This window comes from Callospermophilus lateralis, chromosome X (genome assembly GCF_048772815.1).
Source record: "Callospermophilus lateralis isolate mCalLat2 chromosome X, mCalLat2.hap1, whole genome shotgun sequence".
Taxonomy (NCBI): Eukaryota; Metazoa; Chordata; class Mammalia; order Rodentia; family Sciuridae; genus Callospermophilus; species Callospermophilus lateralis.
Window position 1 is genome coordinate 125,806,068 of NC_135325.1, and position 23,890 is coordinate 125,829,957.

At 40.3% G+C, this 23,890-nt stretch overlaps 1 protein-coding gene across 2 annotated transcripts in view; it reads left to right on the forward strand.

Moving 5' to 3' along the window:
• Positions 1–23,890, forward strand: part of Tktl1 (transketolase like 1) — a 36,516-nt gene that overhangs the window by 5,281 nt on the left and 7,345 nt on the right. The window contains exons 2-8 of one of the 2 annotated variants that reach the window (XM_077107155.1): positions 1,445–1,562; positions 4,353–4,450; positions 6,199–6,390; positions 6,470–6,597; positions 8,207–8,400; positions 15,500–15,664; positions 21,762–21,918. In XM_077107155.1, coding sequence (XP_076963270.1) covers positions 1,445–1,562; positions 4,353–4,450; positions 6,199–6,390; positions 6,470–6,597; positions 8,207–8,400; positions 15,500–15,664; positions 21,762–21,918 — 1,052 coding nt within the window. The remainder of the gene's footprint in view (positions 1–1,444; positions 1,563–4,352; positions 4,451–6,198; positions 6,391–6,469; positions 6,598–8,206; positions 8,401–15,499; positions 15,665–21,761; positions 21,919–23,890) is intronic. The other variant, XM_077107156.1, reaches the window with a different exon arrangement.

Sequence of the window (23,890 nt, forward strand, 5' to 3'; positions counted from 1 at the left end):
GTGGTTTTAGGGATTAAACTGAGGGCCTCATACAGGCTAGGCAAGCACACTACTGCAAAGTTACATCCCAAGCCCTCATTGGAGTTTTGATTTGCATTTTCCTGAAACCTAATGATATTAAACATTTTTTCATATATTTGTCGACCATTCCTATTTCTTCTTTGAGAAGTTATCTATTCAGATTATCTCCCCATTTTTAATTGAAATTGACTTTTTTGTTAAAATTTTTTCCTTACATTTTCTTTCTTTTTTTTTTAGAGAGAGAATTTTTTAATATTTATTTTTTAGTTTTTGGTGGACACAACATCTTTTATTTTTTTACTTTTATGTGGTGCTGAGGATCGAACCCAGCGCCCCGCGCGTGCCAAGCAAGCGCGTTACCACTTGAGCCACATCCCCAGCCCAGTTCCTTACATTTTCTGTATATTAACCCTCTGTCAGATAAATAGTTAGCAAATGTTTTCAGGAAGAAGCTTTTGTTCTTTGTCCTTTCTCCCTGTCCCTTTTATTTTTTATTTATTTTATTTTATTTTATTTTGGTATTGGGGATTGAACCCAGGATGCTTCACAACTGAGCCACAACATCATGACTTTTAAAATATTTTTATTAAAACAACTAACTTGCTTAGGGCCTTGCTAAGTTTCTGACGCTGGTTTTGAACTCAACAATCCTCCTGCCTCAGCCTTCTGAGCCACCAGGATTGCAGGTGTGGACCACTGTGCTGGCTTCTTCTCCTCTTTAAACTAAAAATTGGCACCAGGAGTGGTGGTGCATGTGGGTAATCTAAGGACTCAGGAGGCTGAGACACAAGGATTGTAAGTCAAGGTCAGCTGCAACAATTTAATGAGGCCCTACGCAACTTAGCAATACTCTGTCTCAAAAATTTTTTAAAAAAGGACTGAGGATGTAGATCAGTGGCAAAGTGCTTCTGTGCTCAATTCCCTGTTTAAACAAATAAATTTAAAACTGTCTACACTTACATGTAAGCTACTTTCTAAGAGCATTAGTTATTTCAGCATTCAGGAAAGGCCCAAGTTACTTGACTGTGAGAAATTTTCCAGTCTTTCACCATTCACTTCTAATAACAAGTTCATTTTAGGTAGTAGAAAGAGATATGCATGACATTTTTCATTAATGATGCTCCTGAAATTTCCTCAGCATGTCAAAGTACTATGGATGAAATCACACGAGTGAAATGATGCTCAAGTTGGACTCAGAAGGTGAACTTGCTCTGAGTGCAAGTGCTCCCTATAGAAGGAAACTAGCCTCAGAGCATCTCACTGTGCGCAAGAGGTTGTGAGGTTACTGGGCTGTGAAGTGGTCTTCAGCCATTAGTTGGGAGGCCATGGACTCCCTTGGATTGTGGAGAGCATAAGCTGAAAGGCAGCTTCATGCACTGTCACATGCCTTTGAGAATTGACTTGCTTTGTGTCTGCCTTTCAGCCACCCTACATCATGCAGCAGTGCTGCCGAGATCATGTCTGTGCTTTTCTTCCACACCATGAGATATAAACAGTCAGACCCAGAGAACCCAGACAACGACCGATTCATCCTCTCAAAGGTACGTCGGCAGGGGAACCCTGGGCCTGTTCTGATGCTTGCTTCTTAACCAGTTTTTAAGTCACCATGTGGCAACAGGCCTAAAATGGGCCCTGTTTATCATGTTGGTTCTTTGTGTACATCATAAAATCCTGCCACCTGAGGGGGGCTCTTGTCTCCATCAAACCTAAAAAGTGAAGTCTTGAGGAAGTGGGCTCACTTGCCCCACACTTCATGGCCAGGAGGCAGCAGAATTGGTCTGAGTGTTGAGCCCAGGCTTGGTCCATGACATTGTAGGTCATCAACTCCAAGGGCATGCAAGGCAGCTAGGAACCAGAGCTTGTTAAAGGAGGCAGGAACCATAGAGAGGAAGACAAACTTGGAGACATGATCAGAAGAATCTTCAGCGGCACAGTTCCACTAGGTGAGAAATACAAAATTGAAAGGGAATCTGAGGGCACAAAGCATGTGGAGAATTCCAGGTAAGGTCAGAAAGTCCCAGACAGCAGTGGAGAATGGGAAACAAAGGAAAGAGATCTGAGAATGACAAGTACCATTCATTTATTCATGGTAGTGATGAACATGGCACTGGTCTGTGAATGAAGCTGGCATATGGACAGAGGAGACAGACGAGATACAAACCTGGAAATAGATAGGAAATCTGATGAGGCTAAGCATTCTGGAACAAAGTAAGGTGGAGGGAGGGGGTAGAGGGCACTGGTTGAAAGAGAATAATCCAAAGACCATGATACTGATGTTTGAACAGCAATTTATAAGGTGAGAGAGTGAACTATGCTCATATCTAAGCACAAGCACTTGGGTAGCAGCAACTACAAGTGCTAAGGCCCTGAGGCAGATATGTGCCCATTGTGCTTAAGGGACAGCAAGAAAGCTAAGATGCCTGGGGTGGTGAGAAGGCAAGTAGGAGGTAAGGGGGCTGAAGTGGGCAAGCTTGTGTAAGAACTTGGGCTGTTAGCATAGATCTGTTAATCTGGTTTAAGTTTTTATTGTTGTTTGTTTTTGTTGTTATGGGTTCTGGGGGTTTAACCCAGGGAAACTTTACCACTGAGCCAGATCCCCAGCCCTACTTATTTTTGATACTTTATATCAAAAATATTTATTATAAAAATATTTATATTACATTTTTATATTTTGACAGTTCTCATTAAATTGCTTAGGGCCTCAGCCTCTAAAGTTGCTGGGATTACAGGTGTGTACCACCATCCTGGCTTAGGTTTCTTGTTTTTTTAGGTTGTCAATGGACCTTTATTTTATTTATTTTTATGTGGTGCTGAGAATAGAACCCAGTGCCTCACACATGCTAGAGTACTTGCCTAGCCCCTGGCTTAAGTTTTTTTTAATATTTATTTTTTAGTTGTAGTTGGACACAACAACTTTATTTCATTTGTTTATTTTTGTATGTGGTGCTGAGGATCGAACCCAGGGTCTCGCATGTGCAAGGCAAGCGCTCTACTGCTGAGCCACATCCTCAGCCACTGCTCCCCGCTACCTTAAGTTTTAATAGACTCCTACTGGTGGCTGGGTTGAGAATGTCTGCCGGGGAGGCAGGGAGGCCACTGCATTGACAGGCAAGGGATGTCAGTAATTAGGCTGAGATGGCAGCAGCAGAAGCTATTAAATAAATTCAGTATATCTGGAAGCTCAGGAGTGGGGCATTTCCCACCAGAGCAGCAACCCTTTTTCATGGGTCACATTCTCTTCATGGCACAGGGATTTTGGTACATGCAAACTGGATGTTAGCAGAGGTGTGGCAAAGTAGTAGTGGAAAGTGATCTGCTTATAGTAGTGGCACTTCTAGATGACCAACAGTTCACCTGAGTTTTACAAACCAGGAAATTCACAAACTTTAGTGTTGGGGGTTTCTATTTAAGAACCCATATTTTCTTTTTTTATGTATTTATTTTTTAGTTGTAGTTGTCTTTATTTTATCTATTTTTATGTGGTGTGAGGATCGAACCTGGGGCCTCGCACGTGCTAGGCAAGTGCTCTACCTCTGTGCCACAATCCCAGCCCCAAAGAACCCATATTTTCTAAAAGATTGCACATGTGGTTCTTGTATGGCTGCAACAAAGGCCTTGGGAAGATGCCTTACATTTTCTGCTTTGCAGTTAAGTTCCCTCCTCTGTGTTCCCAAAGTTCTAGTCACTCTCCCCATGCTGAATTCTGTGGTTACCTGGGCATGGCATCTTTTTTGGGGGCAGGGTCCCTGGGATTGAACTTGGGGGTACTGGACCACTGAGCCATATCCTAGCCCTATTTTGTATTTTATTTAGAGACAGGGTCTCACTGAGTTGCTTAGTGCCTCACTTTTTGCTGAGACTGGCTTTAAACTCTCAATCCTCCTGTCTCAGTCTCCTGGGCAGCTGGGATTACAAGTGTATGCCACCATGCCCAGCTGGCATCTTTTTTTTTTTAAAGAAATAAAAAGAAATCTTGGGTTGTAGATTGACACAATACCTTTATGTTATTCATTTATTTTTATGTGGTGCTGAGAATTGAACCCAGTGCCTCACACATGCTTGGCAAACACTCTATCACTGAGCCACAACCCCAGTCCTGGGCATGGCATCTTTGTCACTCCAGTTTCCAGCCCAGACTGGGTGGGGTTCAACCCATAGTCCTCTTATGACATTGATCTGAGACTCAGGGTGCATGTGGGCGTGTCAAAGAGGAATTCATCTAGCCTGGCAGGATGGTCAACAGGAGTGGCTTACATTCAGCACTGGAAATCTGCCTGACATTCTTGTCCTACAGTTGCTCCTAGGTTCATTGGGTCCCTTTTCTCTTACAGAGACTGTCCTTTGTTGATGTGGCAACAGGATGGCTTGGGCAAGGACTGGGGGCTGCGTGTGGGATGGCATATACTGGCAAGTACTTTGACCAGGCCAGGTAAGACACTTACCCATATTCACTCCACTGCCCCATCTTCTCACTTAAACTTTTCAGTTCAATAGTTTGGGAAGACAAATGGTTTTTAAAGCTCATGTTACCAAGTATTGGAGCAGTAAAGACGTCAGGTTTCTGGAAACTGTCTTACCATTCCTGGTTGGGGTCTAAGTGGTAGCTGCAGTACAGGTATACCTCTGTATTAGCACATAGATCTTTCCTAAGTAACAACTTTGTGTTTTCCATCTCTGGTGATCTTTCCTCTAGAATGAACTCATGAGTGGGTTTGTCTTTGCATAGGGCCCCTGAATGTTAATAACAAAGGACGTTTTTCTGGGTTGGTTCCCCCTTTTTTCTTTTGTTTTAGTTGTAGATGGATGTAATTCCTTTAATTATTTGTATGTGGTGCTGAGGATCAAACCCAGTGTCTCACACATGCTAGGCAAGTGCTCTTCTAGTACTGAGCTACATCTTTAGCCCTGGTTCCCCCTTTTCAAAGACAAGAAAATCAGTTTCTTTCTTGAGAGGTTGCTGTTGCTGATGTGGGAGCAAAGCAGTGGTGATGTACCTAGTCCAGTTCCATGAGCACCCACTTCCTCTGCTGTGTATAGCAGGCCTGAGTCCAAAGCCCCTTGGGTTCAATTTCTCCAGGGTGAGGAGCTTCTGTCTCTTTGGGAAAACAGCCACCTAGCTCCTCAGATAGGGAAGAACCCTAAATGATCAGTTCCCATGGGCTCCATGGCGACTCTGGAAGCATTTCATTGTGCTTCCTCTAGTCCTTAGGCAGCTACCCTGCTCCATTTCCCATAGGTCTGAAATTTTTCATTGGTGACTGTTTCTCTTTTTCTTATCCTGGAGTTAACTTTTTTTTGACTTAGAGCATTTTAGTGAGATCTGAGGTACATACCCAGCCTTTTTTTTTTCCAATTTTGAGACACGGTCTTGCTAAATTTATTAAGGCCTCACTAAGTTGCTGAGGCTGGCCTCAAACTTGTGACCCTCCTGTCTCAGCTTCCTGAGTTGCTGGAATTATAGGCATGCACCACCATACATGGAAGAATGTTTTGATTGTTATAGTTATTGTAGATAAATTGTAATATCAGAAATAGAAGGAAGTGGTACTGGGCGTGGTGGTGCATGCCTATAATCCCAGCAGCTTGGGAGGCTGAGGTAGGAGGATTGTGAGTTCAAAGCCAGCCTCAGCAATTTAGGAAGGCCCTAAGCAAATTAGTGATACCCTGTCTATATAAAATATTTAAAAGGACTGGAGATGTGGCTCAGTGGTTACGCACCCTTGGGTTCAATCCCCAGTACCAAAAAAAAAGAAAGAAAGAAAAGAAAGAAATAGAAGATAGTGGTACTTAAAAATGGAATTTGCCAAGAAAATTTATGTGTATATGTTGTTTGGGAATTTCAGGGAACTGCTTTCTTCCCATTCCCCTCTTACCCTTTTGCTTTCTGATTGAGAGAAATAGCAGAAACAGCTAAAAATAGCCTCAGAGCTGGAATGAGAAAGCTTACCAAAGGTGTTGACCAACTCATGAGGTCCAAGCATTTAGAATGTCCTTTCTTCAGCTGCTGAGTATGCTCAGAATTGGTAAGGAGAAAATAGGCATAGGGACCTGATGATCTGAAGTGGCATCTCCAGTCTTGTCCAGTCTGTTCCTTTGTCCCTGTCCCTGAAATACATTTGTTTGAGTGGTCCAGGTAAGCCCCTAACAGGATCCTAAACTTTTCTTGGCTTGCTCCAGCTACCGTGTGTTCTGCCTCCTGGGAGATGGTGAGTCGTCTGAAGGCTCAGTCTGGGAGGCATTGGCCTTCGCTTCCTACTACAGTCTGGATAATCTTGTGGTGATCTTTGATGTGAACCGCCTGGGACATGGTGGCACCTTGCCCCTTGAGCACTGCATAGAAGTCTATCAGAAGCGCTGTGAAGCCTTTGGGTAACCATACCTTTTCTTGCCTTACCTTCTTTCTGTCCTGCTTCCCTTCTTCCTTGTAACCTGGTATCCTTGTTAACAGGTGGAACACTTACGTGGTGGATGGTCGTGATGTGGAGGCACTGTGCCAGGTGTTCTGGCAAGCAGCTCAAGTGAAAAGCAAGCCCACTGCCGTGGTTGCCAAGACCTTCAAGGGCCGGGGCATGCCAAGTAAGTGTTTCTTTCCTACTTGTGTGTATTCAGAACATCTGTGTGCACAGCAGAAGGATGCTTAAACTGGCAAAGCAGATGCCTTTTCCTTAGTGAACAATGATAACACCTGTACCATGTGCTCAAGACTCCTCTCTTGCCCTCACTAGATAAGTCTGTCTGGTTAGGGTAGGAGGGGAAAGCCAGTCAACAGTGATTTATCTACCTGTGTGAAGGAGTGGCTAGGAGAAGAGTTCATTAAGCGTTCATTTATCTACAATAACTATAACAATCAAAACATTCTTCCATGTGTGGTGGTGCATTAATTGGAAGGCTAATGCGAAATGATCTTCACTGTTCCATTCATAGAATGATAAACTGTGCTACATGTATGAGCAGCCCCATGAATAAGAATATGCTTATATGTACACTTGCTTTGGCCCAGGCCATCTAGAAAAACACAGGGACTTGGTGAAGTATCACATCTTGAAATGGCAGCTGTGGAACTAGGATTGGGGAAGGAAGGTGGAGTTTTTTTAAAGCACATTATTTTAGTTGTTAATGGACCTTTATTTTAGTTATTTATATGTGGTGCTGAGAATCAAACCCAGTGCTCACACATTAGGTAAGTTCTCTGCCACTGAGCTACAACCCCAGCCCAAGATGGGTTTTTTTTTTTTTTTTTTTTTTTTGGTTTGGCTGGTTGGTTTTAAAAAAATTTTTTGTAGTTGTACATAGACATCATGCTATGCTGTTTGTTATTTGTTTATTTTTATGTGGTGCTAAGAATTGAACCCAGTGCCTCACATGCATCAGGTAAGTGCTCTGCTACTGAGCTATAGCCCCAGCCCAGGAAGGAGTTTTAAAAGACTAAGTCCTTATATTCTTAAGGCTGTCTGAAATTGTTCAAGTTTAGATTTCTGGTTTCTTTAAACAATAATATAGATATTTTAGAATAAAACCAGTCTACAACTCTTCCCCCAAATATAATCTTACTGTGGTTCCCCCAGTTCCATAAATAACATTACCAGTGTTTCCTTAGCAGAACCCTGGGCACTGTCCTTGACTCTCCCTCTCCCCTATGTTGTCACCCCATATATGTGATCCCTTAGAGTATATAAGATGTGTTTTCCCCTCCCCATCTCAACTGCCACAATCGTTGCCAAGCCCCCATCATCTCTTCTGAACTGCAACAACATCTGGAGGGGTCTGTCCACTTCCAGCTTGCTTCCTTCCAAGCCAGTCTCCACATTGCTACCACAGTGATCTTTATACAACATGACTAATCATTTACTAATCCAATCCCTTCAATGGTTTCCCAGGTTGTTTTGGATAAAATTCAGACTCTTTATACCCATGAGCCCTCCACTCCACAGTCTACCCTTTCTGTCTTTTCAACTTAATCTCCCACATTCTTCTCTCCATTTACCGAATATGGGCCAATGACCCCCTTTAAAGGTCACATGGCCTTTGTTCAGGCTGATCTCTCTGACTGCAGTACCATACTAGGCCCCTCTATGCCTGGTTCTTAATGGGAGTCCTAGATTTAACATTTTTTAATCGTAAAGCCTTTCAAATGACCTAATAGATGCTCATTAAAAGTTTGGAATGAATGGCTTTTTTCTTGCAGATGTTGAAGATGCAGAAAGTTGGTATGGAAAACCAATGCCAAAAGAAAGAGCAGATGCAATTATCAAATTAATTGAGAGCCAGATACAGACCAATAGGAGTCTTGTACCACAACCCCCTATTGAGGATTCACCTCAAGTCAATATCATGGATATAAAAATGACCTGTCCACCTGCTTATGAAGTTGGCGATGTGGTAAGCAAAATGTGGATGATTGACTAAATCATGTATATCAACATGCTTTGTTCTCTTTCTTCCTAAATACATAGTATTCTTGATTTATCTTAATATCAATGGATAAATCAATTGTAAGTGTGATAATTAATTAATGGTTATAATCAGTAAAGATGGGTTTATTCTCTTTTATTATTCTTTGCTTTTATACTTACTTAGGTCTGAATTTTCATACTGATCAATTCCTATTTATTACCATCCAGGGCCTATGGCTTTGTCTTGCTTCCTTAGTTCAATTTGTGCCCTGACAGTCCAACTATGCACAAAACTACCATGATTGTGTGTCTGCCTGAGAAGGATGGGCCAATCTTTTGAACTTTATGCTGGATTACACAAGAAAGCAGTCCAATTTATCAAACAACAATTCTTCAAAAAGGAATCAAGTTATGTGTAAAACCCTAAACATAAAGCCTTATATAAAAGTTTTTGGTGTGTGTGTGTATTTAAGACACATGCTGCCCAGGCTGTCCTCAGACTCCTGGGCTTGAGTGATCCTGCCTGAAGAGCTGAACTGTAGTTGTACACCACCATGCCCAGTGGTTTTTGTTATTTTTATATTCTGCCCTGTGGTATACTATAGCAGACCTAAAAAAGGTTGGGTCTTCAAGACAGAAGAAATAAGGCAGCAGGCCTAGGTGGAAATATTTTTAAGGCATTTAAAAATATTTTTTTTTTAGTTGTAGATGGACGCAATACCTTTGTTTCATTTATTTGTTTTTATGTGGTGCTGAGGATCAAACCCAGTACCTCACACCTAATAGGCAAGTACTCCACCACTGAGATACAACCTCAGCCTGGAAGGAAGTATTTTTTGACTCTTCTTTTATTTTCCCTGTTTATTTGCACAAATTTTGAGTATTGGTTGTTTTATTTTTTATAATATTTATTTTTTAGGTGTAGATGGACACAGACACAATACCTTTATTTTTATGTGGTGCTGAGGATCGAACCCAGGCCCTGCCCATGCTGGGCAAGCACTCTACCGCTGAGCCACAATCTCGGCCCCATTTGGTTGTTTTCTTAATTTGACAATATAGATTAAAACCAGATGAATTAACCACTTGAGAAATTAGGAAAGAAATTAAAAAGCAGAAGGGTACTTTGCTTTTTCTTAATACTTCAACTCTTCATACCCTTCAAACTAGCTGTGCAACTTCTAGGGATTTATCCTATAAAAGCACATATCTGTAAGCATGCAGATATGTCTATTGGAAGGAATGTTGATTGCAGTGTGGGTTCTGATACCAAAATTGGAAACAACCCAGCAAGAGAGGCTGAGCTTGCCTAAATTATTACTAGAAGTTTTTGAATGAAAAGTAACATATGATTTTATTTTTGTGTAGAAAATCTTAAAAGGAGTTAGCACATTGTTTATTATAGGACATAAAAGTGTATTTAGAGGAATGACATCAAATTGTTAAGTGTTTATCTGAAAGAAGGGATTATGGGAACTTTTAATTTTTCTAAAGAACTTATGAATAGGAAAAAATGTATTAGGGAAGCAGAGTAGTTTGTCAAAAATCAGCAAATTAGCTGGGTGCAGTGGCACATACCTATAATCCCAGTGGCTCAGGAGGCTGAGGCAGGGGGATCTCAAGTTCAAAGCCAGCCTCAGCAGTGGTGAGGTGCTAATTAAGCAACTCAGTGAGACCCTGTCTCTAAATAAAATACAAAACAGGGTGGGGAAGTTGCTCAGTGGTTGAGTGCCCCTGAGTTCAATCCCCGGCACCCCTGCCCAAAAATCAATGAATTAAAAAAGAAGACACATTAATGTGTGATTCTAAAATTGGTCCTTTGGGACTGGGGCTGTGGCTCAGTGACAGAGTGCTTGCCTAGCATATGTGAGGCACTGGGTTCAATCCTCAGCACCACATAGAAATAAACAAATAAAATAAAAGCATTATGTCCATCTACAACTCCAAAAATCAAATTAAAAACAAAAGAAGTTATAAAACTGGCCCTTTGAATTACCAATATAGCAAACAAGCTATTAGCTAGCCTCCTTGATGAGATAAAAGCCATAAATATATTAAATTTAGTCTTGGGGCTGCGGTTGTGGCTCAGTGGTAGAGTGCTTGACCTAGTATGCATGAGGACCTGGGTTCAATCCTCAGCACCACATAAAAATAAAAAAATATTATGTCCACCTAAAACTACAAAATAAATTTAAAAAAAAACAAAATTTAGTTTTTGGGAAAAGGCAATAAACACAGATGCAGAGAACACATAAAAAATTAAGAGAGGGGCTGGGATTGTGGCTCAGAGGTAGAGTGCTCACCTAGCACGCGTGAGGCACTGAGTTCGATCCTCAGCACCACATAAAAATAAAAAAAAAGATATGTATCCATCTGTAACTAAAAAATAAATATTAAAAAAAAGAATTAAGAGAGGGGCTCAGTGGTAGAACACTCTCCTAGCATGTGTAAGGCACTGAGTTTGATCCTCAGCACCACATAATAAATAAATAAATAAACAAATAAAAAAATAAATAGGTGTTGTGTCCATCTACAACTAAAATATACATATATATTTATATATATGAATAGAAAGCTATACAACTTCACGCTAATTGGTATGAAAACATGTTTAAAAGGATGGGGGCCATATTTTAGGAATGCATGAAATATCAAAAGTTGACTAAAAGAGAAATAAAAAGCTTAAATCTGTCAATAGCCATAGGAAAAAGTCTTGAGAAAACTGTCCAAGATAATACCTCTGAAGCATCAGGTTCACCAAATATCAAGGGTGACTTATTTTTAGCCTTCAAAGAATAGGTAATTCTTTAGCTGTTTCAAACCTTTCCAAATTTGAATACCAAAGTATCATCTCAATTCATTTGTGAAGCCAAAATGTAACAAAAATAGCCCAAAGAAAACTATAGACCAATTATAAATATCAGTGCAAAAAAAAAAAAAAACTAAGTAAAACATTAACTAAGGTCATCTGCATTAGTACATTAAAAGAAGTTTAAGACAACCTGCACAACTTAGCAAGACTGTCTCAACACTCAATTTTTTAAAAAATGGCAAGTATATAAGTTTGATGCAATGGCATGTACCTATACTCTCAGAACTTGAGAGGCTAAAGTTGGAGGGTCCCCATTTTTATAACAAAGGTGAATAACTTTCAAACCATTGAGCTCAGGAGTTAAGACCATTCTGGGCAACATAGATTCCATCTCAAAAGAAAAAAGAATCATGAATCAGTGAAGTTTAAATTAATAATTCAGATCATTTGTCAATATGGGAAACTTAATACAAATGCTCATCGACTTAGGATGGGAATATGTCCAAATAAACACATTATGAATTGAAAATTCATTTAATACACCAAAACTAGCAAACAACACAGCTCAACAATACAATGCAAAGTGTCAGTTGTTCAACCTCATGATTTCATGGCTGATTATGAGCTGCATGGTTCACTACTGCTACCCAGCATCACAAGAAGATATCATACAATATATAATTAGCTTGGGAAAAGATCAAAACTGAACATTTGAAGTACAGTTAATAACAAATGTTGGGACTGGGGATGATGTGGCTCAAGCGGTAGCGCGCTTGCCTGGCATGTGTGCGACCCAGGTTCAATCCTCAGCACCACATACAAAGATGTTGTGTCCGCCAAAAACTAAAAAAATAAATATTTAAAAAATTCTCTCTCTCTCTCTCTCTCTCTCTCTCTCTCTCTCAAAAAAAAAATATAACAAATGTGAATAACTTTCAAAAACCATTGTAAAGCCCCAAAAATCGAACAATTAAAGAGTCAGGGACTGTTTGACCTAATAATACATCAGTGAGTTATACAAAGGAGGAAAGAAAAACCTAATTATTTTTATATGTATTAAAGAAAGTAAAACATTAAGTAAAATTTCAGCATTCATTCCTGTTTGAAAAATTGCTTAGGGCTGGAGATGTTGCTCTTCAGTATAGTGCAAGACTAGGTTCAATTCTAGATAAATATATTGTAAATCTGGAGCCCCTTTTTATTTTTTAAATTTTTTCAGATGTATGTGGACACAATATCTTATTTATTTTTATGTGATGTTGAGTTTCAAGCCCAGTTCCTTACACATGCAAGGCAAGTGATCTACCACTGAGCCACAATCCCAGCTCTGGAGCCCCTTTTGTACCTAAAGGTAAAAACATTTTTAATAATCTTGCAAAGAGATTTAGCCCCACTCTGGAAATGTTAGTCACTGTGGTTAAATGAAAGAATAAAATAATCAGTACCAACAAGGAGAAGGTAAGTTTCATATTATTTGCAGATGATAGAGTTATATGTCTGGAAAACCCAAGAGAACCAGAAATGGTTAAAATTAAGAACAAAGACCAGTGAGAGAGCTTGTAGCAAAACTTACAAGAATCAATTCCTTTTTACCTTAATTATTTTTTTAAATTTATTTATTTTTTAAATACATGACAACAGTAGAATGCATTACAATCCTAATTACACATATACAGCACAATTTTTTGTATCTCTGTGTATAAAATATGTTCATTATACAAAATACATGTATGAAGATTTGAATTTGGTGCCAACATACCTTATACACAAACAGAGATGATATGAAAAATTGTGGTATATATGTGTATTAAGAATTGTAATGCAAAAAAAAGAGTACATGTATAATGGCATAAATTGGTGTGAACATGCTTTACCTTAATTATAACTGGTTATTAGGTATGATGGTAATAAGATGATCCCTTTATAATAGTAAAATGGCCAAAAATAAATTTAGATATATAAAATCTGTATTTTTTTAAAGAGAGAGAGAGAGAGAGAGAGAGAATTTTATTATTTATTTTTTAGTTTTCGGCGGACACAACATCTTTGTTTGTATGTGGTGCTGAGGATCAAACCCGGGCCGCACGCATGCCAGGCGAGCGCGCTACCGTATGAGCCACATCCCCAGCCCCTAAAATCTGTATTAATATGGTTGTGCAACTAGAAGCCTAAAAGAAGATCATGTGCCTTTGTAAGAAATGCCCATGGACCATTTCTGTAAACAGGCCTCACAAAAGCCTTATTTTTTTTATTTATTTTTTAGTTTTAGGTGGACACAATATCTTTTTTATTTTATTTTTATGTGGTGCTGAGAATCGAACCCAGTGCCTTACGAATGCTAGGCAAGCACGCTACCACTTGAGCCACATCCCAGCCCTCATGAAAGCCTTATTGCCATTTACATCTGGAAAGGGGAACCAGGTAGCTGAGGGACAGGAACAAAAGGAACATAGCCTCTTCAATTGATATCCTGTTATAGCTTTTGAATTTTATAGTGTGTGTACACATTACCATTTTTGTGGTGCTGGGGCTCTAACCCAGGGCCTCATGCATGCTAGACCTATGTCTATAGCACCACATTTTCTGTTTAAAATCTTTTTGTGGGGGAGGGGTATTGGAAATTGAACTCAGGGGCACTCATCCACTGAGCAGTGTCCCCAGCCATATATGGTTTTCTGTGTCTGGTCTCTTTGACTTAGCATAGTGTTTTTGAAGCTCATTCATGCTGCAGTACTTTGTTTCTTTTTATGACTGAATAGCATTCATTTATAGGTATACCACATGTTGTTTATTCATTCATCCATTGATAGACATTTGGTGGTTTCTATCTTTTGAGTATCGGGAATAATGTTTTTTTTGACATTTGTGTCCAAGTATTTGTATAGGTTTACACTTTATCTTGGGAATATACCTAGGAGTAGAATTGCTAAGTCATATGGTAATTCTGCACTTAACAGTTTGAGGATCCAGGTGCAGTGGCACACACTTGTAATCCCAGCAACTTGGGAAGCTGAAGCAGGAGCATCACAAGTTCAAAGTTGTCTCTGCACAACTAAGTAAGACTGTGTCTCAAAACAAAAAATAGAAAGCTTTGGGCATGTGGGTCAGTGGTTAAGACCCTCTAGGTTCAATCCCTGGTGTAAAAAAAAAAAAAATCAGTTTCAGGGATTGCCAAGCCTTGTTTTGGTTTTTGGTTTGGTTTGGTCGTACTGAGGATTAGGTGCTTTACCCCTGAGCTACACCTTCAGCCCTTTTTAATTTTAAATTTTGATACAGGGCCTTGCTAAGTTGGAGGCTGGCCTAAAACTTGTGATCCTCCTACCTCAGCCTTTAGAGTCCCTGGGATTAGGGGCATACATTACTGTGCCTGGATCCTTGTTTTTGTTTTTTGGGGGGGTTTGTTTGTTTGTTTGTTTTGTACTGGGGGTTAAACTTGGGCACTCAACCACTGAGCCACATTCGCAGCCATGTTTTGTATTTTATTTAGAGAGACAGGGTCTCATTGAGTTGCTTAGCGCCTTGCTTTTGCTGAGGCTGGCTTTGAACTCACAATCCTCAGCTTCCCTAGCCGCTGGGATTACAGATGTGCACCACCCAGCTTGGTTTTTTGTTTTTTGTGGTGCTGGGGATTGAACCCAGGACCTTGTGCATGCAAGGCCAAGTACTCTACCAACAAAGCTATATCACCAGCCTTGTTCGGGGGTTTTTTGTTTGTTTTTGTTTTACCTTATTTTTTAATATAAAAAGTCCATATTGTAAAGATGCCAGTTCTCCCCTAAATTAATTTATAAATTCAGTTCAATCTCAAACTATATCCTAATGGAATTTTTTTATTATTGGTGTCATGATTCTAAAGTTGATATTTTATAGCTTGCAATTAGTTTACAATTAGTATTATCAGTTTTATAATTAAAATCAACAGAGGCATCCACATTTTAGAAAATGAATTTAAAATTTTTAATGAAGTATCTGAATGGGACAATAAATGTAGTTAATTCAGATGTTTCAAATAAAATGCCATCTGTGAATTTTTAGACAGTAAACTAATTAATGTAGCAAAGTTAATTGAAGAATGAAGTAAAAAACTACAGTGTCAGAAATCTTCCTGTTGAGTTGTGGAGTGTTTTCCTATACAGCAAGTGGGGCTTAAGAGTATGTGAAATAAAAAGAGATTATTTAATTTCTTCATCAAGATAACAATTTGTAGTTCTACAAAATTGTGCCTGCCTTCTAAGTGCATTCCAAGAAATCATGCCACTTGACTTTCTTCTAGGTGGCTACTCGAAAAGCATGTGGTTTGGCTCTAGCTAAGCTGGGCCATGCAAACAACAGAGTCATTGTGCTGGATGGTGACACCAAGAACTCCACCTTCTCTGAGATATTCAAGAAAGAGCACCCTGAACGATTCATCGAGTGTTTTATTGCTGAGCAAAACATGGTGAGTGTGCTGTGCCACCCTCTTGGGGCTTCTCACTGACCATCAGTGGTCCACTGGACACAGAAGATCCACCCTGCATTACTGTTTTTCTTTCCATTTATAAAAGCTACAGACTGGAGACAAAGTCCCCCGAGAAATAGGAGGCAAGTAGCCAGATATAGTTAAGAGGTGGCCTCCAGGACTGCTAAGAGAGGCATGGTAGATTGCCCAGCACCCTCTAGACATCCTGTCCAGGTAGGTAGACAGCAGCAGTTCAAGCATACCTGGCCTAAAGCATCTTGAGCTTCCTATTATCTTTTTCTATCTAGGCTAGCCCCAATAAGTAGGCAATCCTTTAGCTAATCAGAGGCAAATACATTGAAATGCCAACAAGAATGTGGTTTCTCCCTTCCTACTGGGGCCAAGGGCCTTATAAAATCATGCTTTAAGAATTAGTTGCTGCTGGGCATGGTGGCACAGGCCTGTAATCCCAATGGCTCAAGAGACTGAGGCAGGAGCATCACAAGTTTAAAGCCAGCCTCAGCAACTTAATGAGGCCCTAAAAAAGAAACTTGGTGAGATCCTATCTCAAAATAAAATATAAAAAGGGCTGTGGCTGTGGCTTAAAGGTTAAGCATCCCTGGGTTCAGTCCCCGGTACAGGGGGGAGAAAAAAAGGAGTTTCCAGCATTTAAAAATCAGAATATTTTTATATAGACTCTAACTCTCTAGAGTCTTTTCACAAATGGAAAGAGCTGCCACCATGGGCTGGTGTGCCTCCCTGATGCCATTTGGCTGGAGCCAAGCAGTAGTCCTAGCATTCACAATCAGCTTTTCATGGTCCCCATGCTTTTTTGGCCTACTCATTCCTTTACAGTCATTCCCTGGCCCTATCAGTGCCAGAGTTCAAGCATCTCTGTTTAGTAAATAAAGTCATCACAATTGTAAGAATATGTATATTTGTTCATGGGTCTCATTAAGTTGTTTTCATTTTGAATGAAAAAAAATATGGTCCTTAATTTTCTGTGTCAAACCTCCTGTCAAAAAGATTGTCCCTGCCTCATTGATTCCTTCAGCTAATCACTGTGCTCTGTGCCTAATGATACAAACTCACAGTTGGGAGAAAACAGAAAAGAGGAAGCCAGAAGGTGGTATTTAGTATCATGATGTGGTTATGTTGAGAGTGAGGGTTGATCAGGGACAGCCTCTCAAGAGAGGTGACATTCAAGCTGGAACTCAGGTGACAAGGAATCAGTTGTGTACAGATGTGGGGGATAACATTCCCAGCAGAGGGTCTGGCTAGATAGATGTGAAGCAGGCCAAAGTCTGAAATGCTTAAGGAATGGAGGGAAGGCCAGAGTAGCATTGTGAGCATAGAAGGAAATTGTCTCAGATTTGGTCTTCAAGGACCAAATCATAGGGTATTGTCAGCCACTTTCAGCAACCCTGGTTTTCTTGCAGTTTTCTGGGAAGCCATAAGAAAGCTTAAGCAGAAAAGGGACAGGGTGTGTTTTTTGAGACTGTGTGACGTGATGGAGAGGTTGTTGGAGCTAAGGGTGGGGAAGAAACTGGAACATGGCTGTGTAATAGCTGTGGTTATGGGAGAGAAGTGGACTCATGAGCCTTCCCTGATAAGAGATCAGCAGCATACAAGAGGCCAGGAGTTCCTAGGAGAGAGTGGTGTCACCTCTTGAGATGGACAAGACTGGGTGAGGAGGGGATAGGAGCTCTCTTTGGGCCCTAGAGATGGGGGCAGAAAGTGGTATCTTCAGACATGTTTGCTCTGTAGCCACTGTTTTTTTTTTAAATAAATGACAGTGTAATGCATTACAATTCATATTACACATACAGAGCACAATTTTTCATATCTCTGGTTGTATATGAAGTATGTTCACACCAATTCGTGTCTTCATACATGTACTTTGGATAATAATGATCGTCACATTCCACCATCATTAATAATCCCATGCCCCCTCCCTTCCTCTCCCACCCCTCTGCCCTATGTAGAGTTCATCTATTGCTCCTATGCTCCCCCTCCCTACCCCACTATGAGTCAGTCTCTTTATATCAGAGAAAACATTGAGCATTTTTTGGGGGGATTGGCTAACTTCACTTAGCATTATCTTCTCTAACTCCATCCATTTACCTGCAAATGCCATGATTTTATTCTCTTTTATTGCTGAGTAATATTCTATTGTGTGTGTGTGTGTGTGTGTGTGTGTGTGTGTGTGTGTGTGTATATATATATATATATATATATATATATAGCACATTTGCTTTATCCATTCATCTACTGAAGGGCATCTAGGTTGGCTCCACAGTTTAGCTATTGTGAATTGTGCTGCTATAAATGTTGATGTGGCTGTGACCCTGTGGTATGCTGTTTTAAGTCCTTTGGGTATTGTGTCAAATGGTAGTTCTATTCCCAGTTTTCCAAGGAATTTTTATACTGCTTTCCAGATTGGCTTCACCGATTTGCAGTCCCACCAGCAGTGTGTGAATGTGCCTTTTTCTCCACATCCTCGCCAACACTTATTGTTGTTTGTCTCCATAATAGCTGCCATTCTGACAGGAGTGAGATGATATCTTAAAGTAGCTTTGATTTGCATTTCTCTAATTGCTAGAGATGATGAACATTTTTTCATATATTTTCTGATTGATTGTGTATCATCTTCTGAGAAATGTCTGTTCAGGTCCTTGGTCCATTTGTTGATTGGGTTATTTGTTATTTTGGTGCTTATCTTTTTGAGTTCTTTATATACTCTAGAGATTAGAGCTCTATCTGATGTGTGAGGGGTAAAAAATTTGCTCCCAAGATGTAGGCTCTCTATTCACCTCATAGATTTTTTTCTTTTGCTGAGAAGAAACTTTTAAGTTTGAATCCATCCCATTTATTGATTCTTGGTTTTAATTCTTGTGCTATATGAGTCTTATTAAGGAAGTTGAGGCCTAGTCCCACATGATGGAGATTAGGGCCTAATTTTTCTTCTGTTAGACACAGAGTCTCTGGTTTAATTCCTAGGTCGGGCCTAATTTTTCTTCTATTATACACAGAGTCTCTGGTTTAATTCCTAGGTCCTTGATCCACTTTGAGTTTTGTGCATGGTGAGAGAGAGGAATTTAATTTCATTTTGTTGCATACGGATTTCCAGTTTTCCCAGCACCATTTGTTGAGGAGGCTATATTTTCTCCAATGCATGTTTTTGGCACCTTTGTCTAATATAAGATAATTTTAATTTTGTAGGTTAGTCTCTGTCCTCTATTCTATAACATTGGTCTATCAGTCTGGTTTGGTGCCAATACACTGAATGCATTTTCCTAAGCTACTTATCCCTCTGTCAAGTTTTAAAGTTAATATCTGATTTTTTTTTTTTTTTTGGTACCAGGAATCGGTCCCAGGGATGCTTAACCACTGAATCACATACCCAGCCTTTTTATATTTTATTTTGATATGGGGCCTCACTGTCTTACATAGGGCCTCAATAAATTGCTGAGGGTGGCTTTGAACTTGTGATCCTCCTGCCGTAGCCTCCCAAGTCACTGGGATTACAAGTGTGCCCACCCTGAATTTTTTTAATATTTATTTTTTTAGTTTTAGGTGGACACAATACCTTTGTTTTATTTTTATGTGGTGCTGAGGATTTAACCTAGTGCCTCATGCATGCTAGGTGAGCACTCTTACCACTGAGCCACAACCCCAGCCACCTGAATTGTTTTTTTCTTTTGAGATGGGGTTTCACTAGGTTCACAGGCTAGCCTTGAATTCCCCAGGCTCAAGTGATTCTCCTGCCACCATCTCCCAACTAAATGGGTCTACAGGCATAACACAACTGTGTCTGGCCTAACATCTGATTTTTAAAATATTTTTTTAGTTGTAGTTGGACACAATACCTTTATTTTATTTATTTATTTGTATGTGGTGCTGAGGATCCAACCCAGCACCTTGTACATGCTAGGCAAGTGTTCTGCTGCTAAGCCACAACCCCAGCCCTGACATCTGAATTTTTAATCATAAATTAAATAGTTGGAAATGATATAATTGTCTGTTTATTAAAATTTGTGATATTTCAGTAGTCAAGTTATCCAGTTAAAGGTTACTCCAAGATATTTTTCTTTAGAAATTAAATCAGTTTTTCTACTTGAATTTTTATTTGCATTCCTTTCCCCCAATATCTTTATTCCTAAAAGCCTTTTATTTTTTAAAATATTTTTTTAGTTGTAGATGGACACAGAATCTGTATTTATTTATTTATTTATTTTTACGTGGTGCTGGGGATTGAACCCAGTGCCTCAAACATGCGAGGCAGGCACTCTACCACTGAGCTACAACCCCAGCCCAAAAGCCTTTTATTGATTGTCTTGTTCTCTGGAACAAAAATACAGATTGATAGCTTTTTAAAATTTTTCTTTTATGAATAGGCCTCTAAGCATTAGAATTTTTTTCTTCTGGATTGAGTTATGGTTGTTACTATTTGTTAATATACCAGTGGATAAATATAATTGAATAAGACTTAGAAGACATTCTATTAACTTTTTTTCATTTTAATCATGTAAGTGCTAAGAAACCTTATTCACATAAACAAATTTGATTAGGAATGTCATTCAGTTCCTTCTCCATTACAAACCAAAAAAAATCACATAATGATCTTTCATTTAAATTTGTTTGTAGCCAGGCCCAGTGATACACAACTGTAATCCCAACTACTTGGGAAACTGAGACAGGAATGTCACCAGTCCAGTTCCAGGCCAATCTGGATAAGATATTGAGACCCTGTCTCAAAAAAGTTGTTTGTAAAAATTATTTGTATAGTTGATAGTTCCATTGCGATCTCATTCTGTTTTGTTAAAAAGAATTGAAAACCACTTGACTTGTGAAAGGATTTGTCATCTGATTATTTACATTCTTTGCTTTATTAGTGCCAGTATAATTATTTCCAAGTATCCTCTTTAATTCAGTTGGAGGTTTAATACTCCAGGTGTTGCTCTCTATAAGATTGAAGTGGGTGAGAACATGCCTTTTGGGGGTTAGGTTGTTGGTAGGTGATTTTTAGAGAGACAGTATAAAAGGAGCCACCAGCTGTTTCTCTAGCAGATGAATGTAACCCAGTTGCTACACAGTCAAAGATCTTGCTTGCCTGCCTTTGAAACCAGCTACAGTGACACCCACCTTGGTAAGTCCTTATTTACTCCTGGAGATGTTTGTATTCCAGTTTGAAGTCTACTGGGATACATGAGCCTGGAGTTGCAGAGACAGTAAGGAATAGTAAGGAATAAATTAAGGGTTGTTAAAATGTGCGTATCAGAGTAACAAGAGGTGCACAGTCCAATGAAGCAGCAGGAGTGGTCCCATTACAACCTCATGGAAACCTCCAGCAGAACATGCTTTGAGAAAAGAAGGGTGACTTCTTGAGCCAAATGCTTCTGAGAGGCCAAGTGAGATGCCAGCTGAGGTCAGGAGACCACTCACATTTGGCAGCCTCAAGGTCACTTATGGGGCTGGCAACCTAGATGAAGTAGGCTATGGAGAAAATGGGAGATGAGACGCTGGGGACAATAACAATAGATGACTTTCTACAAAGTTTTCTGTGAAGTACATAGATGTGGGACAGTCTCTGGAGGGAGGATGAGGCAGAATAGGAGAGTGGCAATGGAAGGTACTGGCGGGTATTGACTGGCAATAAGATGATACAAGAGAAAGGGAAAAATGGATTGAGTGGCATGGTGGGATCGTTGTGTACTTGGACACACCATGTTGGAGACACTTGAGAATGCAAGAGAAGAATGGGATCTAGGATAACCAGTAGGCAGGCCCTTCTCAAGGAGAAGCAGGACCATGACACTGGGTGAGCCAGGTGGGAGGGGATGGGGCAGATGTGAAACACTTCATCTCTTCATTTCTTGTTCCTCAAAAGGTATCAAGACAAGGGTCGCATAAGAGCATGAAAGGCAGGGAATGAGGGTACAAAAGGTTTGAGAAAGAAGAGAACAGAAAAGAAACATGCTAGGACTGCAGCGCAGTCTTAAATAACCAGAATAGGAGTTATCATAGGGACTTTGCTATCTAAATTAGGTGGGAAAAGGGTCCAGGGATGTTCTAATTCAAGTTCTCTGTGTTGCAGGTGAGCGTGGCACTGGGCTGTGCCACCCGTGGTCGGACCATTGCTTTTGCTAGCACTTTTGCTGCCTTTTTGACCCGAGCATTTGATCAGATCCGCATGGGAGCCATCGCTCAAATCAACATCAACCTTATTGGTTCTCACTGTGGGGTATCCGTTGGTATGAGTTCTGAATGCCATTATCTTGATAGCTTTCTTCTTCCTTTTCAGAGAAACCTTAGCACATGATTGCTTAAATCTTGCATTCTTTTATGGTTCCCTGAAGTTTGACTCTTCGGGACTTGTTATTTGTTTGGTTTGGTTTGGGTTTTGGTGCTGAGGATTGAACCCAGGAATACTTTACTGCTGAGCTACATCCCTATCCCTTTTTATTTTTTATTTTGAGACAGGTCGCACTACATTGTTCAGGCTGGTCTCCAATTTGTGATCCTTCTGCCTTAGCCTCCTGAGTTACTAGGATAACAGGCATTTGCCACCAGGCCCAGCTCAGGACTTCTTTTTTAAAAACTCTATTGTGCAGGCTGGGGTTTTGGCTCAGTGGTAGAGCGCTTGCCTCACATGTGTGAAGCCCTGGATTCGATCCCCAGCACCACATAAAAATAAGTAAATTAAATAAAGGTATCCTGTCCATCTACAACTAAAAAAAAAAATTTAAAAAGCTCTATTGTTCTTTAAATGCTTCGAATACTTAGGTAAACTTTGAGGCCAATCTCTTGGTGTTACTGTAAAGTGCTCATTCTCAGTCATTGAGAAATAAGTATCCTGAGGCCTCTTGGATGTCTTACTGCATATAAATAAGGATAGCACAGAGTCCCAGAATTCTTTTCTGCACTTTGCCTAGTCACCATCTTTACTGGGATGAGAAATTTGGGCAGAGGAAAGAGAAGAAGATTCTGTCTGGATACCACTCAGATGGAAGTGGGGCTGGGATCACCAAAGTACCTTTGTGCTTTGGGCAGTGGAAGCCCTTAAGGAACAAAAGGCAGGGAAATAGACTGACGGAAATCATTTCTGGAGCAGTAACCTTCCATGGAGGAACAGAAGGACACAACAGGAAGTAGGGAAGCCCACAAGAGGGTTGAAATAGGGTGGGAGTTAGCAGTAGGGTGGAAAACCAAGGGTGAACCTGAGAGAGCCTGGAGAAAAAAGAAAACGTTGCCAACAGCTGGGAGGGTCTGCAGCTGTATGAAAATCTGAAAGCAAGTCTCACTTGGGAGATGGCAGGGAGTCATGTTCATGAATGGTGGAAATGATGGAAAGATGATTCACCTGACCTGCTTGGTGGGACAGGTCATCTAGGCAGATTTAATGCTTACATTTGCTGCTATAATGCTGAAGAAGCACACTGGGGAGCCATCTAAGTAACTCCCTAGGTTAGCTAGATTGGATTAAGAAGGCTCTGGATAGAGCTAGGAGTCACAGCTGGGCAGGTGGTTGCAGGTGCAGATGCTTGTCCAGGGAGGGAGCAGAGAACCAAAGCTGCTGAGGCACAGCAGCATTGAAAGGTGGGCAGGGCTAGAGGCCTGGAAGAGAGTCCCAGAGTCTTTTCCCAGGCTTGGGTTCTGTGTAAGTTTGAAAATCAAGTCAGCTACAGGGAGAAGTGGCTCTTAAGTCCAACCCAGAGAGGATCTGGACTTCTGGGGGTAGGCCATTGTCCCAGGCAAGGCAGTGTGCACAGTGGTGTTCTCTTCCTTGCTGGGAAGAGCTAGACTGCAACTTCATACATTGCAGTTTCTCTTTCAACAGAATTTCTGACCAGGAACTGTTTCCAAATACATTCTAAGGCACACTAAGTTATAATAGCACCCCGAGGTGTCCCCAAAGGTGTGTGACATTCAACTACTTGGAAAGCCTAGAGAAATGAGTCAGATACTCCAATCCACAAAACCCAGTGTCTTAAGGGGGAGAAGGTAGAAGAGCAGAGAAGGAGGGGCAAAACATGAGGGGACCTTCCTAAGTAGAATAGGAATGATTAGAGACTCAGGCCAATTCAGGCCACCAAAACTCAGGGAAGAGAGCATCATGTCAACTTAGACAGTATTAGTATCAAGTGACAGAGATCAGTCATTCTGAAAGGTCAGTTGATTGACTTGATTCATCTAGATCTCAAGGGAGATAGACATGTGAAAGCT